At 50.0% G+C, this 24,884-nt stretch overlaps 3 protein-coding genes across 3 annotated transcripts in view; 2 read left to right on the top strand and 1 right to left on the bottom strand.

The window, feature by feature from the left end:
• The window catches only part of ko (Stork-head domain-containing protein knockout), a 64,261-nt gene extending 48,767 nt beyond the window's left edge, over positions 1 to 15,494 (top strand). The window contains exons 2-12 of the mRNA XM_029112019.1: positions 7,917 to 8,103; positions 9,778 to 9,919; positions 10,195 to 10,212; positions 10,686 to 10,887; positions 11,619 to 11,908; positions 13,040 to 13,173; positions 13,317 to 13,532; positions 13,666 to 13,789; positions 13,969 to 14,156; positions 14,284 to 14,548; positions 15,193 to 15,494. Coding sequence (XP_028967852.1) covers positions 7,917 to 8,103; positions 9,778 to 9,919; positions 10,195 to 10,212; positions 10,686 to 10,887; positions 11,619 to 11,908; positions 13,040 to 13,173; positions 13,317 to 13,532; positions 13,666 to 13,789; positions 13,969 to 14,156; positions 14,284 to 14,548; positions 15,193 to 15,393 — 1,967 coding nt within the window. The 3' untranslated portion in view covers positions 15,394 to 15,494. The remainder of the gene's footprint in view (positions 1 to 7,916; positions 8,104 to 9,777; positions 9,920 to 10,194; positions 10,213 to 10,685; positions 10,888 to 11,618; positions 11,909 to 13,039; positions 13,174 to 13,316; positions 13,533 to 13,665; positions 13,790 to 13,968; positions 14,157 to 14,283; positions 14,549 to 15,192) is intronic.
• A 2,586-nt stretch (positions 15,495 to 18,080) lies between these two features.
• Positions 18,081 to 20,272, top strand: LOC100905146 (neuropeptide-like protein 31). The gene is made up of 2 exons (XM_003745284.2): positions 18,081 to 18,125; positions 19,997 to 20,272. The coding sequence occupies exons 1-2, from the start codon at positions 18,081 to 18,083 to the stop codon at positions 20,270 to 20,272; spliced, it is 321 nt and encodes a 106-aa protein (XP_003745332.1).
• Positions 20,273 to 20,663: 391 nt separating this feature from the next.
• On the bottom strand, positions 20,664 to 24,609 carry LOC100897991 (equilibrative nucleoside transporter 3). Its single transcript, XM_003745236.1, has 11 exons — positions 24,549 to 24,609; positions 23,901 to 23,982; positions 23,649 to 23,821; positions 23,479 to 23,555; positions 23,322 to 23,372; positions 22,882 to 23,114; positions 22,678 to 22,797; positions 22,394 to 22,505; positions 21,319 to 21,404; positions 21,001 to 21,206; positions 20,664 to 20,854 (listed from the first exon to the last, which is right to left on the bottom strand). Exons 1-11 carry the CDS (start codon positions 24,578 to 24,580, stop codon positions 20,743 to 20,745), a joined length of 1,284 nt encoding a protein of 427 aa, XP_003745284.1. The 5' UTR covers positions 24,581 to 24,609; the 3' UTR covers positions 20,664 to 20,742.
• Between the last annotated feature and the right edge of the window lie 275 nt (positions 24,610 to 24,884).

Genomic DNA, 24,884 nt, shown 5'->3' with positions numbered 1-24,884 from the left:
CGAGGCGACCGCTCCGGTTCTCGGTCCAGCCGTCGCCGGGTGGACGGACAGTTGACCAGTCAATCGAGTCGTCGTTAAGGAAGCAGCCGACAATGAGAGACGGGCGGTGTCTACCCGATGCGGGTGTCAGATGAGCAAATGAATGATATTCTGACGTGGGCAGAGATTGGAGTCGGAACGCCTTGGCGATCAGCCCTCCATCCCGTACAACCGTAGCTGTACGCGTGAATGTGCGGCACAGTCTCAGGGAGCACAATTCCGCTAATTCATTATTCTGTCACCAACTTACTCGAGTTTCATCACAATGTCTCGGAAAAGCCTCGTAGGCAGGTAATCAACTTAGCGGATGAATTCCCCGCAGCAGACCGTCGGAAAGACTTCCTCACAGAAAGCACTTCATGTCGAAGCCGATCCCTATCTCAAGGGAGAACAGCTGGGTGCATTGTTGTTCTCTGTCAGTCTATTTACAAACCGACTACTTAACACGCCTAAGTCGGCAGAATAGGATGCCACGCTGATTAATTATCGCGGCTTCAGGGCTCTCCCATTGAAGAATGACATTCGACGAGATCTTCTGTAGCGCTTTCGAAATAGTGTTTCTTGAACAGAAGCTCCGGGGTCTCGGATGATGCTTTGAGAGTAGGTGTAATACACCGGAGTGGGTTTCAATTATGGGGTATGTGCAATTCCGCCTACAATACCTACCTAGTAGGTCATTCCTGATCATCGAACATCCTCTTGCACATGGAATCTGATGTCGAGAATACGAATCGCGAAGAATTCATGCGACGCCGACGCAAGCGACGATCCGATTGCAGAAGGCAGGGATGTTTTCGTCGACGATAATAATTAGGGAATAACTTTCCCTTTCGACGAAGACGCGCCGAAGTGGCTTCGCGTTACTTATTGGGGATAGGCGTGCGACGCCGCGCCGGGGCCGCTGGGAGGTTCCTATTCGGTCGAATAGCTTGGTCGGGCTTTCGACTCACTGGGTAGATATGCTCCCCAGCTCCCAGCACTATGATGAATCGATGGACAGAAACATGAGCTCCCATTTGAAACCAATCATTGGGGAGCGGTTCATGAGCGGTGGACACCGCTCCTGAGCGAGAGAGTCCATGAGGTTAAAGCCGCGGCTCTGTTCTCATTCTCCCTCTTTCCCAGCGTCCATCACTGATCTAATTGACAGAATCACTCCGACTTCGTTTCGTTCGTTTTCAGTCGATGAATTTCGCTGATCTGCTCGGAATATCTCTCATTGGTTTTCGCATTCTCCCCGCACCAATGTGGGCTGGGCAGGTCGTTCTAGAATCAGAACTCGTCGCGGTGATTGGCGGCGACTCGGAGCGAGCTTTCCAGATCGGTCGGGGATAACGAAAAGAGGGTGAAATTTTTGAATGAGAAAAAAAGACGAAACCGCCGCTGCGACGAGAAGACTCTGGGAAGCCCATTTTGAATTTAGCGTTTCTACAATTCAGGGCGTTGATCATTGGACCGCTCTGGATAGAAACAGAGAATCACGGAGAGTTCCAAGAAGTCACTAGCGGACGGCTACTCAAGTTCACAAGTTCAGAATGACCCCATCTTCTTCTATTTCGGAGGAACGAACGAACGAACGAGCGAGCGAGCATCATCAGAAGTCTTCTTCATTCTTCCTTTCTTTCCCCTTCTCGAGTCCCTTCTCCGGCCCGCGAGGACCGAAGAAGCGTCGAATTCGAGGCGGGCCGTTCCGCCGTGGAATCGACCACCTCGCCGCTACTGTGACCGCTGGTCAGACACGCAGCAACCCGTTGCGCTTCTAAGAGTAGGAGTTAATACTACATTTGACGGAAACGAGCCATCGCCGTACAACAACGGCCGGGGGAAAGAATTGTACGACCATCCGTTGTTAAACGCTACGAAGTACCGAGAGGCATCCCGGAGCATATTGTGCAAGAGAAAATTCCGTCTCAATCTAGCGATGGCTGCGTACATGCTGACTAGGTCGCAACGCGAATGCGATTCTCGCCTTTCTCTTCCCGGTTCCTTGAATCGTTCGCTTCCTCGGAATTCGCGCACCGTTGCCGCCGATAGACACTCGACGGTACCGCAGTATCTATCGATATGGGAAATCGGGAAGCATGTTTTCCGTTTCCGACCCTTTCCGAACGCATTGTCTCCGTTTTTCGCTCCGAATCTGAATCGCCGTCGATTCTCGATGCTGGTGGTGCTCGATACTTGCTCCGATGCGGGCTTCAATCTGAATGAATTGATAGCACTGTCTGATTAATGGCCATAGAGTTAATGGTGTTTGTTTGCTATTCGCATCCGACTCAGGATGATCAATGTGTCAGCATGTCTGTGAACATCATTGGTACGATTGATACGATCGCGCACGCACACATACGTCGACGATAACGGAAAAGAAACATAACAAAGCGTCAGAATCGAGGAACATCGATAAAATTAAGGTCGCCGCAGGGTTCGCTTTCCCTTCGTTCGCCTGCGGAGGGGACCTGTTAACAGGGTCTTTTCACTGGCCTCATCCCCGCTCACGCTATTTTATCAGATGTACGAGTCTAACAGTCTTATCGGACGTACAATTTCTTACGACGCTGACCAGCGGGTTCCGTGGAGTGTGACTTATTGCCCCGTCTTCTGCCATTCATGAGTGAGCGAGGTCAGCTCATTCGACAGTTGATCAAGATGTTCCTTCAGCTGTCAGCGACGGGAGACTGAGGACTGGACTTGAAACTTCTCGCCCCGTCGAATCTCTGAGCCTGTAATGCCGACTCAGAAACATGAAATAGTCGGCGATCATTCGAAATCTGGCCGCGAAGATCTGTGGTCAGACGTGCCAAGATGTCCGAGACGGTTTCGACAGTCGTCTATTTACTTTTCTCGGCGGGATGCTCCCATTGTCATAGTGGGGGATGTGACTGCGACGCGGGCACGCCCAATAGCTGAAGAAGCACGCCTCTGTTTGATGTAAACGTGCGACAAATATTTCCTCCGGTCAGGGAAGACTAGAAAAAATAACTGACGGAAGAGAATTCTCAAATCGGTTCTCTATGTGAGCTTCGTTCCTCAAGGCGAAGAATTCAGATCTGTAGACTCAAGCAGAAGAATAATTCTTCGCGCTCCCCAGTTAATGCTCATCGAAAGGTAGCTCTTTAAAGCGTCTATTCGGGAAGGGATCCCCGCCGCGGGGGTCTCGCTAATCCGAGCGGACACCGTACCGAAAACTCAGTCGATGTCTGATCATTTCACTGCTCGAAACTACATATCTTTCCTACGTCGACAGATGCACGACCAGCTATCGCTTCTTTGGTGGTGATCCGGCGTCTCGTGAATCTCACCTGATTCCGGTCTCGGTAGGGGCTGCGCCGTTGAAAATGCCGACAGCGACTGGAAGTTGTAGGCGAGGAAATCTAGAATATGCAGGACAGTCGATGGAATCGCTCCGATTCGGTCCGCGTCGATTGGTTGAGCGGAAGTTCCTCGTTACGCATAAACATGATTTGTGATATTCGCAATCAATCGAGACAGTTATTGAATCTTGATATATATTGCGCTGCTTTCAACGCACAGCTAATTCTTATCGTAAAACCATTACTGTGACAACGGGCAAGAACGAATCGGTCAACGACTATGGACGCGTCGACTAATAAAAGAGGAGCATTCGATACGCGGCGAGTTCCTCGGAAAAAATATCCGCGGCATGGTAGGCGAGTTGCCCAGAGCCTAGCCCAGAGGGTTAGAAGCTGATTTTCTGATCCGGCTTCGGCGCGGCGATAGAGTTGTCTCAAGCGGGCGGTTAAGATCCCGAACCGGTCTTCAGCTTCTTCCTGCGGGGGCTCTGCAAGAATGGTGCAGGGGCCGAGCTGATTTTCCTTTGGATCAATTATGAGCGCCATGGAACGATACGCATCACAACAAGTCGAGGCATCGATTGAGTCGACGCGAGATATTTTCATAGAGCTCATCCGACCGGTTAGGTGACGAAGTACGAATCGCAGCTGAAGCTTCGAACAATTTATTTGAATTTCTTCCCGCTTCCTGTTACCTGGTTGGAATAAATCCGCAGTCGTTGGGGCTCGGATCTCCCCTCATGTCTATGCGGTGAAGGATCGAGACGGTGACGGTAACAGCCAGTTTGCGTCTCCTACGAAGGCATCGTCAACTGACCGAGCGCGAACGCTCATAACGCAGTGAGAGCGACAATGTGGAAGAAGAGAAGGTATCATCTTCTAGACATGAAGCGCTCAAAAAAAGGTTAGGAGTGTCGCACAATGAAAAAATGGAAGGATCGTAATTGAAGCGACTTCTCTCGGTGCTCCCAGCGAGACGAAGTCGGCACGCAAAGCCCGGAGTCGACCACACGCAACGAACACGAACTCACAAATCTAATTGAATTCTCTATTGGCTCACAAAAGTCCAACGCCCCTAAAAAAAGAACTAATCGGTGGCAAACGGAAAGATGAGAGTGCGCTTTGTATGCAATGCTATAATTCGCCATTGTTCCCCCGAATGCGAGACGAGACGTCTGTGGCTAGTGAGAAACAACAAAAAAAGAAGAGAAAATCGTCCAGGGAAGGAAATTCCGCAGCGTTGGGGGAAGTGAGCCCTTCCTGCTCGAGCATGGTAATTTTCCTCGTACAGTACTCACAGCGGCTGCAGATCGGACTTCACTTGTTCCGATTGCTCTCAGTACGCTTAGCGAGGCAGGCAGGATTGGTTGCATTCTGATAAATTAGCGATAAGCTTCGCCCGAACGACGAATTGAGGAATGAATAAACGGCCAGTCGTCGAATCACCGTGTGTTCGTAACCGAGAACAATAGATCCTACGATTGCCGACAACGCAGCCCTGAGTGGCTCGTTGAGGTCGCTCCTGAAGATATTTTACCTCTGACCCGACCGGAACAAACATCCGCTTATACCAGTTTCTCTTTATCCGACTATTCATTGCAACGAATGTCGTTCGTCAATCCGGTCGGACACTCGCCTTGTCGCTTGAAATTGAGCCTTGCGTCGACAGGCAGTCACTGGTTCGCTCGCGTTTGATGCCGCCGATGCCGGCGGAGAAAACAAACAGACGAACAGACAGGTCGATAGAATTATACTTGCTCGGACAAACACATACCCCTATAGGAACTCATTCGGATGTCTCTGTCTTTGCGGTCGCTCGCGCTGGTGACAAAATCGTGTTTAAACGTTGCGCAATACGAGTGCGGTGAAGACGGCGACGTCTTCGACAAATGCCACCTGCATTGCAGATCTTCCTCCGAGCAGCGAGTAGGGGATGACCCCCGCGTAAGCATCGTCTAGTTCAACCGTAGTACTCATATGTCGGCAATAATCACGGGACGCGATAACATTCTGTCAACAATTGAGACATTTTCGGTTGCGAGAGCGCAGCAAGCGATCCGGCTCTCCGGATTGCACGCTCGTAGAACCGAAGTCTTCCCGTGTATTCGAGCCATCGGTGAAGGATGCGTAGGATCTGATTGAACTGGTCTGATTTTTGAAGTTTCCCAAAAATTCCCTCCAACGCTCAGAACCCCGATCTCCGGTCATAGCCTGCCAGAAGCGCTGGAACAGATGGCGCGTCTCGATTTTTGTCTTTCTTCTTTTTTTTATCTTGATAAGGCCATCGGACCCGATCATCTCGAAACGCCCGCGGACAGACGCATCATCAGCTGATACGATCATTTTTGATTGAGCTAGAAGACCATGATCCATTCCGCATCTAGCCCCTGGATCTACTCGTCGGGGCATCGAATGAAAGATCGATCAATGAATCGATCGCACATCCATCTATTGACTGCATCCGTACAGGCGCTCATCCATCAATCAACGGCGGCGTCGTAAGCAACACTGATTTTTGAGGCTCGCCGAAGCGACGTGTCTCCGGGGAACAAGAAACCGCTTGACTGGCGAGCACATCTGACGGTCCGTGGACGATTTTGCACTGTTCCATGCCGCGCCGGGGCATTTTCTCTTTCGGAACTGCTCCGATCAAAGGACCGTTCAGCAGGACTTCCGGACTTGTGACAACAGAATCTAGAAAGAAAAAGACGAGATGGAATGACGAGTTCGAATGAGACCTAGCGGGAAAGCTTGAAAGGCAGCGATTCAAACCAAGTTTTCTATATAGAAAGGACGATCGCTGTTCTAGCAAAAATACTTCCCCGCTGAAATCTAAGCGATCTCGTTTTCTTCTCCATGCGAGGAAAAGTATCGCTGCGACTTATCTTCCAATGGACTGATAGATACACCATTTGTTAGGCCCCCCTGCGAAGCCGCGGTCCTGGAACGGGATCCGGCAGGCGTCGAATCCTGCGGAATTCCACGACCCACTAATTTTCAGTGTTGTCTTCAAGAGCTACTGATGGCTTCCGAAGACAGAAAGTCGAAGAAATAGATAAAAAAGCTTCGGAGCTCGAAAGCCATGAAAGAAAGTGGCTTTCTCCTCGAATGGCGGCAGCAACGACGAAAAAAGAAACACGATCCTTGATGAAATATCCAGGGTCGCCCATTCTTCAGGAAAATAAATTAAACAAATCGATGGTCAACCTTTAACAAACTGGTGTGCATTCATTCGTTCTTCTGAGTCTACGCGATTGGGCGGAACTCACTTTGAAAACGAATACCCATTTGTTTCAAATCTTTTCAAAGCGACATGGCAGAAACCACGAATGGGAAGCTCTGCACCCGCGTGGCATGGTCGGAAGTAGGGTCTCAGGATTTCCTGGGCTGTGAGGGAAAAGAGACGTACATAGATAGACAATTCATCACTAGAAACTGCTGTCTGAGTCAATAATAGCTCTGAATACTGCTTGAAAGCTCGTTGCCGACGGCGTATCCCGAAGTCTAGAGCGTCGCTGAGCCAAGCACACTCTCCCGAGTTTCTCATGTGCTACTTCGGAACTCCTACCACTCTTCAGGCAGATGTGGCGAATTGTCACCCTGGGACGGTGGTATCCCTCCTACATCCGACCGTGCTCAGACGTATTTGGATAGAAGAACATGACCTCAAAGTAGATGCTCCGATGATACGACGACGGGTCGTCTTCCCCTCGCGATGTTCTCACGAGACTGATACCGAATGATATCGATGCTTGCACAAGCGTATGATCCCCACCGGATCCCTCTGGCTTCGGAACCTGACCGGACTGTTCCCCGTCGATCCCATGCTGGAATCGCCCGGACGCCTTCCGTCCACCGAACCGTATGGATTGCTGACGCTTTTTGAAAAATACCGTTGGCGCCATTGATCCTAATTTTTCTCTCCGACGCCGGTACACGCGCTGCGCCACAAAAGAAAATTCAATCACGGTCTTTGTCTTCATCAGCGGAATCTTTTGTGTCGGGAATGGGTTCCTCCCGTGGGAGCTGTCGCGCTCAGCCGCTCAATGACTCCCGGGCGGAAGCCCCGAGACTTCACACATTGGCAAGGCTCTTGGCATTTTGATTCTCGCGAGGCAATATATCATTCGTTATCGCATCGGAATCTTGTTTTGCCGAGGAAACATTCGGAGAAGCGACCGACCAGCGGTCGGACTGAGAGAAAATGACGCCTTAGCCACTCAGCTGCCGGCTCCGTCGGTCTCATCTTCGATGAGCGAGGCACCATTTTCGAAACCGGAGGAGGGCCGGCCGCGGTCAACGCAACCCTCATGAATTGCAGATCGAAGTAAGCTGACAATCGTCGTTGGGTGACTTACAGGAGTTCTCACGAACATCAGCTTTGAAAGCCTAATTTACGAGTGTGCCCCTCAAACAGGAACGATGCTGTCCATCATCGTATGGAAGGGAACTAGGCTCGCTGACGATCGACCGACCGGCAATAATTAGCCTACTAGAAGCGGAGCTTTTTGTGTGGTGATCGAAAGCTTGTCGAGCGACGAATTAACTCGAGCTTTTTTTTTCCAGGAGACATAACCGAAGCTGAAATGGTTCGCGTCCTGCAAACCCAGTTCGCGCCATTGGCTGAAGCATTATGCAAGGCGGTCTTCGACCTCACAAACCGAGGAGATGTTGCCACCTTGGACTCACTCACAGTGGAGCTCATGAGGACTTACCCAGGCATGGAGAAACCACCTAGTGACATAGTTTACAAGTGAGTGAGAAGAGCGAACTTACCATCGCCGAATACCGTTCGGTGAAAGTGCCGGAGTTTCTCGATATTCCAAGAAGAGTCCCAGTGAACTGAGCCGCTCCGGATCCAGGGTGTCAGATCCTGTTTTTCTCCAGCGTGAACGTTCCCCGTGTACCAGAACGGGTGAACAGAATTTATTAAGTCAGTGTACTTATTTCAATACCTCGGCTTTTCACAAACTGTCGGAAACACTCCACCGGGTCCACGGAACAGACGAGATAATTGCGTCGACTGCTTTAATTGACACCATCCAAGCTTGTAGCGATTGGCTGCACCCCGATTCCCCGTAGTAAACTACCATTGAGCGAAAAACTCGATTCGTCTGAAATGAAATTAATATCTATGGGATATTAATGAGGCTCTATTGTCCGAACCTCATCGGATAGCCATCATTGCGGCCGCCATTGCTGTCGCCGCTGTAGTGGCAATGGAATCATCGCCGATCATAGCGCACCTTTCGCGGATGACCTCAGCGGAGGTCATGCGCAGCTGTTAGGCTCTTATGTCGTGCTCGATTCACCAGAAGTTCCGTCGGTCCGGGCATCGGTCGCCTCAGTGCGGCTTGAAACCTGGGGTTTTTCTACCATTCAAATTTATTGTCGAGAATTTCGATGAAATTCAGTCCCCGTCAGAATCGACCAAGCCGAACTCCTAGCGGAACTTCCGAAATCCCTCGGGCGGAGGCTCGTACTCTTTGTTCATGCTATCTGGTTACAGCATTGACGATACGGAAAGAAATCACTTCAATGATAGACTTCATAATTGTCATGGGATGGGATGACCAAGTTGAAGATGGAAGTGAAGGGATCGACGTGAACCGGTCTCATCCCGTGACGTCATCGGTTCATTGATTGTTTAAAGTCGCATCTGCTTCGATCAAAGACATCCACTCAAGTTTATTCCGGAAGACCTGCGCGACAGTGTCAATGGAAGCTGCTCCAGCTCCCGTGTCTGCGCTTGTCGCTTTTCGTTACGATCCCGGGTCGCATCCCCGGCCGGGATGCGACTCGGTAGAGAATTCAACAATAATCAATTATTCCACCACGAACCGATTGGATCGATCGATCCGTGAATAGTTCAAGCGAACGATTAAACAGGAGTTCGTCTCGGAGATGGTGCGTCGTTTCCCGTGCCGGCTCGCGGTGTTGAGACGACAACGCATTCGCCTTCATCTCACCAGCGGCAAGAAGCAAGCGAAACCAATCATCAAACGGTTCGATTTCGGACTCGCTGTCCATTGACTTTTCTGGTTGAACGGTTTCGGATGTCCGGTGCCGGATCCCGCGGCGCGCTAAGTGACTGAATCAATGAATGGGCAGCTGGAGTCAATCGAACAATTCCGATAATTATGTATGTAATCGCACCTGAATGTTATTAAATCAAATGTCGTAGGAACAAGCGGTGTGAGTGTGATCGAGCAAGCAAGTTTTCCTTCCGTTACGACGTCCGCATACAAACAGACGGAGTTATAATTCTCTTTGATGGGAACGACCCGAGGAACGGAGCCGCTCAGTATTCATTTCCGTACATTTGATTACTCAATCGGTATAGGTATCGGTATTCGAACTATGAATTTTCATCCGATGCGTACTTCGATTCCTTGCTAATTTGATCAATCATTCGTTTTATCCGCAGAACTTTGGGCACACTGATCCGAGAGCGACGTCTCTACCACACCGGGAACGGCTACAGGGTTGCGGAACCCGAACAGTTCATGAAAAGCACTCCCACTTTGAAAAGAGCGAGTCTTCTCACGAACGGAGTCGACGCAGCCAAGGTGCGGCTCAAGAAAATTGAAGAAGAAAAAAACTTATATCATCCGACTCGCTCATTTGTCGAGAATAGTTTTAATTTCTTTCCAATACAGATAAGCTATTCGTAGAGCTGCTTGCCGGACACACCTCACAGTCAGACCGCCGGTCGGTCTCACTGCGAGGGACGATTTCTCTGACGATAGATTAGATAGTTTTTCATTCGCTTTTGTTTCTTTTCATCCTTTTATTGCGAGCGTGCTCGAGCTCGGTGGAGAAATTAATTTAGCTCTGTTTCCAGCAGTGGACTAGCCAGCGTGTAAGAACCTTTGTGTGTCGTAATTTATAGTGGTGGCAGTTGTGCGGAGGGTTCTTCTATCTCCTCTTCTTTTTTTTCGTATCCGAGTGCATGTCGTTCTCCGAGGGGTCCAATCGTCGTCCCACGTGATGTTTCTTCGTTCTGATTGTTTTCCCTCTTCATCCATGTCGATTATTCCGTTTCGGGGTTAAACTGGGTATCACCTTCGTGTTCATATGATCTGATCTGCAAAACGTACGGCACAAGTCACTTGCTGCATCGGCTGCTGAGCACAGGCTGTGAAAAGCTGGGCAGCTGCATTGCGCATTTTAAATTTCTCTGGTTCGCTGGACTCGTCTCAGTGTTTCGTTTGTGGACCCTTGGCCTGGCGGCATCTTCAAACGAACGTCGTGGTCGTCATTGTGATACCTGCAGATTTGATCACGGCCAGCTGCTCGGGAGAAGAGACGTATCTAATTTTTGTGTCTGAACAGGTTCTGAATTCTTCGAGTGGAGAATCTCGTCAGAGCACGCTGGAACGATCCGCATCGATGAGGTTGCTGCGCGAGAGAGATCGCGAGAAAGGACTCTGTCGGAGCGCCTCGGTGAGACTTTACAACCGGAGCAAGAGTTCCCTGAACGATCATCCCGAGCACCGGCACCTACAGCAAACACAGACTCCTCAGCTAGCTAAGCGTAAGTGGACTCTGCACGGAGCCTTGGCTGGAGGAATTTCACAGGCAACGCTATAAAGGCTTGTCGTTGAATTTCGATTCCGAGTTCGATCAACTGGATTCATCGAATGTGCGAATTGGACTGACAGAGAGATTGTCGATCGCTAGAGACACGGAGCTTCGAGTATGATCTTGGTCGAGATGTCCTATCTCAGAATTCAGTCTCAGGAGGAGATTTCTCCATCATCTCTAATATATATATTCCGAGCTCTCGACATAGACCTCGTCGCGGTAGAGTTTTCCTGGCCCTTTCCAAAAGAAGGGACACGAGGAAAGTATTCAAGAAAGTGTTTTGAAAAGACCATCCTTTGATTCATGGTGACTGATTGGGCTCTTTGGCCGACGGCGTGAATAGGGTTCGTCGTTTCTAGGCCGGGTTTCTTCCGGCGTTCCAGCCAGGCCCCTCCGCCACACGTGGGTGTCGCCATATGTATTGTGGAAGCTCAAATTCTTCCACATGTGAGCTTTCGTTTGGTCGATCACATTGGCGTCCGATAACTCTCAGCGCACAGAGCCGATCATTTAGAACGCGAACAAAAAAAGAGAAAGAAAACAAGTCAAGCCGCTTGATCGGTATGCCAATCTGTAGATCTTAACACATTTGTGGCCATTGGAAAGAAAATACAGTTTTCCTCTTCGCATCCGAGCGCTCACGGGATTTCCATCGGGTTTAACCTCATTGCCCCATCGCAGGTGACAGCCCGAAGCGGTCTTCTATGTTCTCCAGGTTCTTCCGCAAAAAAGAGAAGAGCTCTCCGGAGATCGTAGTTGTCTCGACGACGGCCACGACTCATCACACATCGACGACTTCTTCGTCAAGTTCCGGTTCACCTCCAACATCGATGCCGAAACAGAGACTGAGCTTCGCGGCTCAATTCCCGCCCGTAGATTGGAGGGATCCAGATTACGTGAACTTCCACTCGCGGAGTACGCAGACTAATCTCGAACCAGAACAGACTCAAGTTCAGGAGACGAAGGCAGAGGTTGGTGTGACGTTTATTCAGTGCAATTCAGCAGCCGATCGCTTCGGGACCGATTCTCGACGACAGAGATCTCTTCAACTGGAGCTGACTTCGCGATCAGAGCCTCTATTATATCCACTATTACATTAGTGAACATTCTAGTTCAGGCCTCTCTTGGGACGATATTAGCAGTCTGTCTGGGTCGTCAGACGACAAGAGAACGAAAAACTATCGATGTTTCATCACAGACCTTGAGTGAATTGACGAACCGACATTCGTTGGCTTGGCCCGAATTTGCTCCAAGAAAGAGGAGAATCCCTAGACGCTTATCAGTTTCTACTAAGCGAACAAGCCGTCAGATAGGATGCTGTTATGCTGTCACAATGCAGGGAGGGGAGGAAACTGTTGAGTTGGCACAACGGTCCAACGGGAGGAAAACTTGACTCCTCAAAACCTCCAATCGGTCGTCCTTGAGCTGAAACGCTCAAGTATGATCTTTTCGAATCTTTGGTCCTTCGAATCATTTGGGATCTGCGGATTCCCGTTTAATGAAGAGCGGTATCGTACGCGGGGCTCCACTAATTCAAGAAGCCTCTGCAGCTTAGAAACAGCGAAATTCGGTCGCTTCGGGAAATCATGATAAGGAAGCAATATTCTTGTCTAACCCCCTCGAACAGCTGAGCTCTTCAGCTAACCGTCGACCGACGGGTGAGATATTCAAAACATCCAACGTATGGCTTTCCCTGGAAGCGTCGCAATGAGATCTTCGGCGCTGATTCGATTGCTTCATTCCTTTGGAGCGAAGGCTCCGCTCTGACGGCGCGGTAGCCAAGATGCTCGGCTCCGAAGATATTTTCCGCTTAGGACAGTTTTTGTGAAGCTCGCATCCATTTTTGGGCACCTGACTCCGCGCTGTATTGTTCCACGAGAATCGCCTCCCCGGTTTTTCGTGAGCTCCGCCGTAGTATTGATTGTTGACTAGAGGGGATCGCACGAGCACCTGCTCATGTCTTCCCACTCCTTGTCGAGTGATTGGACGCGACGCGTGTCTATCTGGAGTAGCTTGACGCGGATTCCTCCTACAGCTTGCCCGAGATAGAATTGCAGCATCTCTCGTTTTTCAATGCACACTCAAGAATTATTATTTTCCAGATTCCCTCGCGATCTCTGAGTTTGGCCCGGCATTGTACGGCGAAACAGAGTTCGTGTTGCAGTGACGGCACACTGGAGGACAGCGGAACAGAAATGCATTCTAGACGAAGATCCTCTTCCAGATCGAACTCCAGGTTTTTCATCCTATAGCTCGTATTACTGACAGATTTGACTTTTCGCGATCGAACTCTGTTCTTCGATATATCTTGCTCCCCCCAATAGTCTTGCAATCAACGCTTGATCTGAGCTCCGAATGACACGTCCTCTTCCGATGCAGGTCCAACCGGAACCGCAGACAGTGCTCGGAGGAGATTTGTTGTCGCCATCGCAGTTCGTCTCCGCCTCGGCGGAAAAACCAGGTCCGAAAGCTTCCGGCTATGAGTGACGTGAGTCCGTTGCAGCTACGCAAAACTCATCCACGATATCTTCCTGCGCCGCCTAATGGTTGCAAGATTCCAACACTGCCTCCGTACCCAACGAGTGGCTTGTACAGGTAAATATCCTAATAATGCTACCCTCGAGCGAAAAGATGGCCGGTTTCTCGCATGATCGCATCGGGAACCCTCTCCATTACATCCCATATACTCCGTATAAGCACACATCTCAGCAATGCTTTGCTATTGTAGGCTGAACAGACCCCCACTATTCCCCCCCGCACCGCCTCCGAACACCGACCTCTACCGTCAAACCGAACGATTCAGACAACACAGCAGTGTGCTCTTCCACAGCACAGACGAAGATTCGCCACAGGTGACTATTTAGCTCCACAGAAGCCCGCGTGAATATATATATATATTTTTTCCACGGCGATGGAATACTTTATTCGGGCATTGCGTCAATTGATTCTTCGTGATTGATTCCTCGACATATTGCATCGAATGGTGTTATCGGGTGACATAACTGACTTACGGCCAACTTCGATTTCGCAGCTACCCCGAAAGGCCATGATTTCTACAGAGAAGGAAATAAAGGGTCTGACCGCCGCTGACGGTAAGGCCCAGGTCAACCAGTTGATAACGGCATCGCCTAAGAACGGGACCATAAGTCACACAACGACGGTCACCAATTCTATGGAGAACGCGAACAATTTGAGAAACTCCAGGACCCAGCTTCCCAGGTAAAAGAAAAAGGCAGAGAAGACTCGCAATCTATCAGATGGACTATTGCGTATGGCAGCTTCCACCTCTGCAAACAGATCGGTCCGATGAGATTCCTCATCGATCATTCTTCAAAACACGATACAGGTACACCGGTAACGCCTACTTGCGTTCACTGAACAACGTCTTGCCGAAAGAGAAGTGTACGACGACGACTCGGACCACTACAACAATCTCTGAGAAAATCGATGGCACGACGGTACGCGAAAGTACCGGGTCCAGCTCAGACTACAAATCAATCGTTGACGTGAACGTCGTCACCGATGTTGACGGCAGAACTGTGACAAACATAAAGACGTCAGTGTGCGCTTCGCCCAAGGAGAGTCCGACACCAGCTGCGAAGGTGGAAAAGGTGATAAGGCGCGCCTTTCCGGCGATCTCAGCTCATTTCCACAAATCCTTTTGCTATGCGCTAATCATATTGTGGCTTGACTGTGGCTTGATCTGATGGTGGATAGCTGTCCTGGAGCCTCTTACTACACTGATCGAGCTCGAGCTCCTTCCTCAAGACTGCCGGGCTCGATCAAAGCTTTGACTAACCCAAAGAAACATTCCTAACGACTTCAGGATGCAACTGAACCGACTCAGAGAAGAAGAGCGTGGCCATTGTCTGTTAGAAATAAAATCGTCCAGTATGGTAACGTGTGTTTTGGCAAAAAGGTCGCGGGAGTGTTGAAGAAAACATTTTAGCAAGCGGTCGAATCGTCCCCGTCGTGCTGTAGGTCTTTAGTCATGGAGTAAAGTCTTTACTCTTTGAATTATTCCGAGACCCCACACGTTATCAGCACGGGACCACCGGAGTGCACTTGTATCGGATCATGGATCACGGTCCATTGTTTAAATTACTTAGAGGGTTCCGAGTTCGGAGGGTGTCGACCATCGGCATGTTGCATCTTGGAGATTTAGGAGTCTTTGTTCACCCGGATCCCTCTCATTTCTGCTCAAAATTCGTTTATTTCTCTCGGAATCTCATGTCTCTTCATATGACCATTCCAGACAAAACCTGAGTGCAGCAAGGCCGAGGAGAAGGCGAACTCGGACACCGATCTGGATGTGGTGGACCCACAGCCCAAGGAGCAAAAGATCACGTTCTACCCCGAAGCCAACACAAATGCGTCGACGGGCGGAAATCTCTCTGCTGATGATTCGGGCTTTCTTTCTACCTCGCCTCAGCCCCAATCGTTCGTGACGGCTTGATCATAAATTATTCGAGAACCTCAGCCGGTATGCCCATCACCACGATCATCCAGAAAATCAGCCACTGTGACTTTTTTCACTCCACCTGCATACATATGCCCTCACAAGCACCTGCGACCGGAGAGACACCTGCGTGCATTTGAAGAATGCCAGTCAGCGTGACGTCTCCGTGACCCGTCATTCACCGTTGTGTTTTTTGCGCGAACTTTCGATTTTTCTGCTTCCCAAGGAACAACTTCGGCAAACGCTCGTCTTGTGACAATGGCAAGACTCTGCGTTGATAATCGAAGAGCACTGTCCCCTCCCCGACTTCTACGCTGAATCCACTCTCTTTTTTTGAACCACTGCAGAAAACACTCTTGCCTCTGGTTCCAAGCCTCTGTGCCAAAGCCCAGCTGATGAATTCCGTGTGACCGCGACCCCTGAACTCCGAAATTTCACGTCGAATATGTCGAGGATGAATCGATTCGAGAATCACCGAGAACCGCTAAATATTTTAAGTTGGAGGCCGCCGAAGCGTTGATATGTTACATCTCTTAAGAGGACGATTGTTATGATTCGAGGATAACCAACGACTCCATTGAAAGAGTTTCCGATGTGCGACAGCCGAGAGTATGGAGGATCCATCGCATCACAGCGACAAACGATGGATCTGGTGTGACCCATACTACATGTGCCGCTCCCCATCTCTCGTATTACTCTGTAGTGAATGAACTCCATAATAATGACACGTCGAATGTGTTCCATGTCATCAATAAAATCACCGTTCACCAATGATATACCGATTCTCCCTCCTTCGCTCGAACTCTCATCGGTGTCGTCGATCTTATTTTGGTTTTGCACACAGATTCGACTTCCTCGAAGAAAGGCGGTTTGGTAACGTCGCCATCGCTCGAGACCGCCCCGAGCACACGGGAACTTCGCCGGACGGTCCGCCGTCGGTCCAATGCAAGCTTCGTACTGGCTTCGCTCCTGGCAATGATGGTTGACCTCAGCTCTGAATATTTTCTGATACGGAAAGAGTCGAATGCATCCGGCCGCTTTGTTCCTGAGGGATCTCAGGGGTTCCAAGCACCGCTCTATTCGCGACTCCCTATTAGCCCCTGAGAGCATTCCGTGGAATCAAACTCGATATGTGTATTCACGCCTGAGTTTCTGTGACCCACATCTATGACTGTACCGATAGATATATCAAATGAAGCGGCAATTTGTTCCATGGAGACGTATCGATTCCAAGTTTTTCTTAGATTGATGACCTCAACTTACTTCTCCGTCAGCTGCGATCTTTTCCGCTGGTGATTCTTCCTGATACCGTGGTAAGGACTCCCTCCGAGTATTCTCCGTGCCGAAGAAGCTTGTGCAAGCCCATAAACTGTCGTTCCTGGCAATTAGAGCAGACAAACGATATCCGCTTGAGGTCGAGCCTCCATTCGCTCTCTTTCTTTCTATACAGCATCTCAATCAGAGAGAGATCCGAACAACGCACGGGGAGTCTCTTGTTGGATTATGCGCAGAAAACGAAGACAGAACGCAGGTCGTCCATGTTCCTTGCCTCGAGGAACTCCAACCTGAAGACCTCGGAAAATGATTTCATTCCGGCGGAAGCTCCTGACATGCACAGAATCTTCCATGACGTTGCAAGCTTGAATATTGAGATATTCTTTGCCGTCGTCTCCACCAAGTCTTCATTGTCAATGAGTGTGTTTCAGTGAAACATCGCAATCGCTGTGATATCGTCCTTGGTCACGCCTCCCGGTGCCTTCGAGGTCGCTGCCAGCTCCGGAAATCAGCCCGATCCTAAGTCGCCCGCTAGACTCAGCTGACAGAGCATGGAGGTCTGGCGGAATTCGTCGTGAAAGCAAGCCCAATCGTGCGGACTCTCAGAAGGTACATTCGTCGCGAGCAGCCTCCGAAACAGTTCAACAGTCCCTATTCATCGATTTTGCACCACCGCGGATTCGTGGGAGACTGAGAAATCAAGGATTCCCCTCCTCCTCACGTCAGACGTCGGGGGGCATCCGATCTGCTGAGCGTACCAAACAGGGGGTGGTCCATCATCAGATCGGAATTCGATAGGTGTCCATCTTTCCTTCATCACGAGTCCAGGTGAACGGGACGACAAGAATGGTGACGTACACTGCGATCTTCGTCGCCGTTGAAGATCGATTGGGGAATCGCTCGAGCATGCACGTGTCTGTTGCAAAGAGGAGATCAGCCTGACGAGCTCGACACTGCCATGTCTCGGGAGCCAAGAGCAGGATACCGCACGCCGCTCATCGACTGCTTTGAGATTTTATCGTCTCCGGGTGAGATCCAGAAGATATGTTCTTGTGTTCTTCGGGGCCCTGAACTTGAACGCGACAACTCATTATCTCCGCTCGTAGAACGAAACCTGTACCCTATCCCCAAAGGACAGACGTTGGATTAGATATCGCGCAAGAGGAGTTTGGCAACGTTTGTTGACGAAAACAATCCCGAAGACATGTGAGATCTGACTCAAGCATTGCTCCGGTATTCCCGAAACAAGACCTCGCGAGCCTACGCTCACGTCGAGTATGAGGCCGCAGGGAGCGATCTTCTTCAACCTAAGATGTGATTAATGACATCGCGTGTCTTGTTCAACCTAGGAGCCGAGGCGCGCGAAAAGATATTCTGGGACTTCAGTTTATGGATTGACTGCGTGGACTATGACCATGTTCCGATTGCAGTACAAGACGTATTACGTTCTGGAGGTCCCGCTCAGAAAAATTGGCTTCTCCGAACATTGTGGTGATTCTCGCTCACGTCATATGATTCGGTCGGATCGCGGAGCTCTATTCGAAAGAAGGAGGTAGACGTTCTGAACGAATTCGGACCACCATCGGCTGATTTTCCTTTCGACAGTTCCAGCCTTTTCTCGAGACTCCCTTCGGGAACCAAGTAGAACCAGCCGCTCGATTCGGAAGTCAAGCTCCGGAACGTGTTTACCGAGCACTTTCTTTCGGCGTTATGACAAGACTGTCACTCTTGTGTACGATATCGTTTGTTGACAGACCATCTGAGGAATTCCCAGATTCTTTCTTCTGTTCTGATTTCTGATGCAACGCAGTGATGAGAACATCTTCATTTAGATTCGATCGGAACAGTTCGATTGTCATCATCCTTGCGGAACGGAATGTACTGCGAGCGGCATACGATTCATTGCGCACTGCCGGAGAACCGGATCGTCTCCTAATCAAGAGTGAATCCCCGCGATTACATGAGTCCAGAATAGAAATCGCAAGCATCATTAACATGCGTCATGAAGCGAGGAGCTCTAGAGGAGCGCTTCGGGCTCGGACCGATCTTTTGCCTTGTTCGGAGCGAGTCCGAACTTGAATCCGACGAATCACCACGGCAGGTATCCATCGTTTCTGTCCCGATCCGAGGCTGCCCGAGCTTTCTGCTCGGTGACTTTCCGTGACCGATTTTGAAGCATGCACAGTCAGCGGAAGATATGGTTCAAGTCCCAGCATAAAGATATCAGTGTGAACGACCGGTATCGAAGCGTGACAGACGTGACCGTTAAGCTCTCGTCACGAGATGCATCGTCGCTGGCCTCCTAGTTGAAACTTCTGAGTGAGAGCAGCTCGCTTCTGCTGGTCCTTGCTTGGACGGCGCGGCGGACCTGCCTGCCCTCCTCATACCTTGCTCTGGAGCCGGACGATGAGTGGGAGGCAACTTCGAGACCCATTTTGAGCGTTCCTGTACGTATACAAGACATGTCAAGACATACAAGGCAAATCTTTTTCGGAAGCGTCGGATCCGCTTGAAGCTCGAGTTCTGTGATCCACCCGAAGATCGGAGTGAGATTTGAACCTTCTGATTCCTTGGGTCCGGTCTTCGGGCCCGTCGAGTTGCGCGACGGATCAAGGTCAAGGAACACTGACGCAAATTCTCCGACGAGAAAGCCATCAGAATCGAAGTTCATCTTTGACAGCAGAAGTACGTGTAGATGATTCTGGAGTGTGTTGTCACTTTTCGTGCATTCAAGCAGGACATCTTTTCGGCGTCTCTTCCTCTTCTTCTCCCCCTCATCTTCATTGTTTGCGTATTTTTCGTCTTCCTCTTTTCTGTGGAAAATCCGCGATTGAATTATCATAGAGATGAGCAAGTGTGTTCTGCGATTTTGTCAGTGAAGTGTTCCACGTGCTTTGCTACATCGCCATCGAGATTTGTGCATGGGCAGCGAGCAAGCACTGACCGCAAACGCGTCATCTCTCGTCATGCGGCTCCTCGTATTGAGTCGTTGGACGATGAAAGGGCTGAAGTCGCGGGGAGTCTCGTGAGAGATAGATCAATGAATGCTGCAGAGAGTTACAGTGACGTTTGCTGGCCTTGGTTCGGTACTTTCGGTTGGACGAGAACATCGCTGCTGACGTCATCGAGGTGTCAACCCTCTCATGGGATATAAAAAGGCACCGTTCTCGATCTGGAGACATAGATTTGCAGCAACTCCCAACAGTCCACACAATGGTGAGTTCCTGGTCCGAATCCAGAAGCATTCCTCGATCTTCGGCTGAAGACTACGTTCGGCTCGAAGTTCTGAACGGGGATTAACACGAATCTCAACTTTCTGATCCAGAACTCCCGCCTTTGCCTCGCTCTTCTGCTCGTTGTTGTCGTGGCGGTGGTCAGTGTTGAGTCCATTTTCTACGGAGGTGGTCGACGATACTACGGTGGTTATGGACGTGGGTACGGCGGCTACGGAGGATACGGGGGATACGGAGGTTACGGCCGTGGATACGGGGGTTACGGCCGCGGCTACGGAGGCTACGGCGGCTATGGATACGGCCGTGGCTACGGTGGCTACGGTCGCGGATATGGCGGATACGGAGGCTACGGTGGTTACTACGGCTGAAATTGAAAGATTGTAGCTGCTAGCGATTGTTCCTACATGACCTGAACATACCTGTATCATAAGCTTGACCCAATGAATGTTTCCGATAAAATAAAGTCGACTACGGTATAAACGAAACCTCCTATCTTGATCGGTCGTGTGAATTCAAACCCGGATCTTTTAGTGGGGGAGGGGGGCTGAGGGCCCGGGTACAAGTCTTTCGTCTTAACGAGAGCCAAGAACCTACCCGGATGAAGTTCGAGAGGGGTGATCGACGGCAGTGAGTTCGCAGCGGCTCTGCACAAGCTCTCGTTTGTCAACGCTTTGTAAGGACTCTGTTCGGACGCTTTTGATTACTTAACCTGGTACCCAGGAAACACTATTTTCAGAAAAAAATTGTCAGTTTCGCAGTGACGCTATTCTCGGTCACGGAGTCGCAAAATTCCGCGACATACTGTATTATATTATATTATATATATTATATCTTGCAATCAGAGCAGCTTCAAGAGAAGGATCGAAAGTAACGATCCGAGGGTAGCACCCGTTCCGTAGAAACACACGGTTATTGTAGCCGATATTTCTTGATACTCCAGAGAGGTTGCTCTGCAATGAAATCGAGTCAAACATTGATTACTCGGTACCTCTGCCTGCCATTTCATATGGTGCGAGACCCAATCCGCAAATGGTGTCGAAAATTTCAATCAGACTCCATAGTGAGGAGTCTCCTCATTTTCCCGGTCGGAACTCACCCAGGACTGTTTTTGAATGCGGCGTTCAGAAGAAAGCCGTTTGAGAAGCCCGCGACCAGCATTATGAGAGCAAACACTTCGTCGCTCCTGATCAAGACCTCAGTCACATTCCTCTTCAACGGATTCAGGTTGCAGACCAACAAGAGTGGAATGAGCAGCACTCGTGAAAAGGACAAAGCTAAGAGGAGCTTCCTTCGAGATGGATTCTGTAAGATGCGAGCAGAATCAGCCGACATCGCAGGGTGGAAGTCACTACCGGGACTGGTTGCACTTCCTGGGTTCAACATGGATATGACAGCAGGGATCTGGAAAACTCACGTAAGGACGTAAGTTCTCGAAATATCTTCCGGAAACATCTGCTAAGCTGTACGTGAGAGAGCAAGCCAAGGGCAAGAAGAAGGTCTCTGGAAGATGAAGCAGACTGTCACTGCGACGGAATATGCATCGGAAGAATGAAAAAGATAACCTGCTTGATGAGGAGATCAACGAATAATGACGATCAGTTCTAGGCAAATCCTAATCGGTATGGTATGGTATGGTTCCCAGGATTGTGCTCCTTCGTATCGAAGTCCTGCACGAGCAAGGAATCAGGCTTCAGGAGCGATGACTCCCTGATCTTGATTCTTTCGCCGAGCACCATGCTTCGATGATCACTAAGATGGGACTTTGCAATCAAAAGTTTTTCTGTTTGATCCCCGGTCTGTCGGGGAGCTTATGCGATGATTGCCTTGCCTGACTTCATGTCAGAGACGAGTGATGTGCCCTTGTACCGCGAAATCGCTAAGAGGAGCTTCCAAGATCGACGGAGGTTCGTGTAATTTCTGGCGTCTACGAGGCAACTGCTTCTATTTGAGCCTATTGAGAGCTTTGCACAGAGTCTTCTTCCTTTCTCACGGTTGCCGCATGAAAATCCTGGATCAACTTCTCGAAGTCGTGAAAGTTGCAGATCATCCATTCCTTCCATTGGTCGATGAACCCGCTACTGTTCCGTGCGTCTCAGGATTGAAAAACTTCCACCCAGTTTTCTGGGGCGCGATTTCAATGTCCACGAACGGAGAAACTACTACCACCGCGTCTCAGAGGTTTCTCACGCGATGCAATAGCCGAGCTGGTGCTGCGATGGACGAGGGTAACTTCTACAAATAAGTCAGGCTGAACTTGAGATACGACTCGCCCGTAATATGGCATCCCGCGGTGTCTCCCTGCGAGACTCGTGCCAAATCATAGGCATTCGAATACGCTGAGAGGCGGGTGATCAAAGCAGCCGGACGGCTGCGCATATCAGGAGCGTCATTCGCTTATTTTCGCGTTGCATTCTCATCGGATATCATTACAAATGAACGAAAAGGCTCCGCATAATGCTCGGAAAGTATGATGCTGGTTATGTACTCACTCAAGAAAGGAGAAATATCTACGTTGACTGACTGTCCTGCGTATCCGAGGTTGGGGAATATCGGCATAGAGAAGGTGCCGGCTATCAGAGCTGTGATGTGGAATTGCCATCCCTGAAATCAGAGCTCGATCAGGAGAAAAACCGTCAGAGCATCGTCGCGCTAGAATCGAGCCATGGAGGTTTCTCGCTCGTCAACGATTATCCCGATCCCGATTATATGACGAGCTCGGTCAATAAGTTCAAGTTCTCTCGGGTTGTCCTCGGGGAGGAGGGACAGAAATTACCTGCAGGAAAACGCGCCAAAAAACAGTCAGCCGGGAACCCCCGTACGGCATGCACGAGACATCCGAGACGCTCACATCATCCGAGCATGAAGCTATTCGCTGATAATGCCGGAAGAAATCCTGTATTTCGGAAGTTTGTTAGCCGAATCTCCGTAATCCAAGTTAGATTGAGTTACCTATCGATTTCTTTGGAATGATGCTTACCGTGGATCTCATAAGCGGCCATACTATGGACGTTATCAGTAGAATGCAGATCGCGATGCTGAAGAACAAGAGAGCCGTTTTTTGGGACGAGAAGCCGAACGCGAGGCATCCAATCTGAACCGATGCGCAGAGGACGCCGCCGACTGATTGCCCGAGCAAACAAGCCGCCATGAAACGTTGCGGCAAAAATCCACAAATCCCGGTTGAGGAACCCGACAGGATCGCGACGAGGACTGTTCGAATAATGCCTCATTTCAACTCATGAAGGGGAATTCGATTGCTCATATTGCGAAGGTTCAGCGTCGGGATCATGGCGGGTGAACCTAGGGAGCGCCTCAGTCTTGCTCGTTTCACATAAGACTCAGTATCGGAAATAAGGAACACAACGTGCGAGAGCAGGAGCTGAGTGCCACTCACTGATCTATCGTCTTTCGACTTACAGCTAGTCAGGCCCGCGATCACCAAGCTCAGCACCAGGAATTCGTCTTTCCCTGGATAAGAATAAAATCAACATGAAGCTCGTCTGCAACCGCGCAAAGCCGCATCGTAGTCTACTAAGAGAATCGCTGACTAAGACCACAAAGTAGTGCAACGCACACGAATCGGTATTGACTTCGACGAAAACCGTCGTGAGGATCATGGCCAAGGTCGTCCCGATCAGGGACCCGGATATCCTGGAATTCAAGTTGAGGTTCATCCAGAGACGACAATTTAAAGCTTATCCAGAATCCTACTAGATTAGCCTGCGGTGCTTCGGAGGTTCGCACCTGGAGACACTGCTGACTCTAACGGTGGAAATAGTGTTCAAAAATAGAACCACTAGGTAAATTCCGTTGCAAACCGAGCTGAGGTATGAGATGAAGAATTTCTGATTCTCGTTTATCTCTCCGCTGTTTCCCCCATCGGTAGCGTTGTCGCTCCGGAACTTGTATTTCCAATACTGAAATAGACCATCAAGTTGAGAAGGTGAGGTCTGCTCGGTCGGAGCTCGGAAGCTTCACTCAAAGTGCTGTACTCACGTCGTCCGCCATCACGAGGAAGTTCCACGGTACCAAAACTACCAAGCCGAGAAGGAATGAACCGCATAGTGAGAGGTTGAATCTGAGATTGACCAAGAAACTAGTTAGGGTCCTTTCGGGAGACAAGGCGGAAGACCGAAGCTGCTGCCGAGTGGGGGAGGTATACCCGTAAATGATCGAAGGAGAGGGGAATCATCGGCCCTTATTCGAGAAGGGCGAGCATAGATCTCCTAAGTCGATCTTCTCGAGGATTTCGGCAGATTACAGATCACAAACGATTGCTTGTTGATTCGACCCCGGGAATGGAAGGTGCCAAGGAGATTCAGGCGATCGAGGCTGTCACAAATCATCCCAAGACTGTGGGCATTTACTCGACGAACCGATTTCCGACTGGAGGCGCGATAGGAGGATCTAACAGAGAGCGGCGCTCGGGGTTCATTTTGCGTGGGAATACCGACGTATTGAATCCCTGGGAGAAAGAGGGGCCGCTCCAGGGCGATAACTAGGAACACCTCGAAAGAAATGAACGATTTGTCTGGGGACTTCCGACTACAGAAGAGGAAAAATTAAATTTTCCATGGGAGAATTCACACTCAATGATCGATGGCAGGGCTCGAAATATTATTTATGAACAATTTTTCCACGAACCGGTCTATTGGCGGAGATGCGAGGGTCCCCATTTTGAGCGTTTCCAAAGCAGCGTCTCGAGATTGCCGTAATTCATCGCAGCGAGCCGGAGCGACCATTCCGGCCTCCTCTAATTTGGCGAGGGCGAAACTTTCCCTCGGAAGCCGCGGAATGCTAGAATGCCGTGGAACAAGATTTCCCAGTGGCTCGCGGGTCATTGGAAGGGAACGGGCGAGACCTCAGATAGGCATGCCGGAGGATACGTGAGAGGATGCACACTGTTGTGTCGTCTCCTCGTGGATTTTTTGAGACATTACATCATCGATTTGTACCTTATCTCTACGCACAGAGACGTGA

Source organism: Galendromus occidentalis, unplaced genomic scaffold (genome assembly GCF_000255335.2).
Source record: "Galendromus occidentalis unplaced genomic scaffold, Mocc_1.1 scf7180000077480, whole genome shotgun sequence".
Lineage (NCBI taxonomy): Eukaryota > Metazoa > Arthropoda > Arachnida > Mesostigmata > Phytoseiidae > Galendromus > Galendromus occidentalis.
This window is presented reverse-complemented; position numbering and strand designations above follow the sequence as displayed.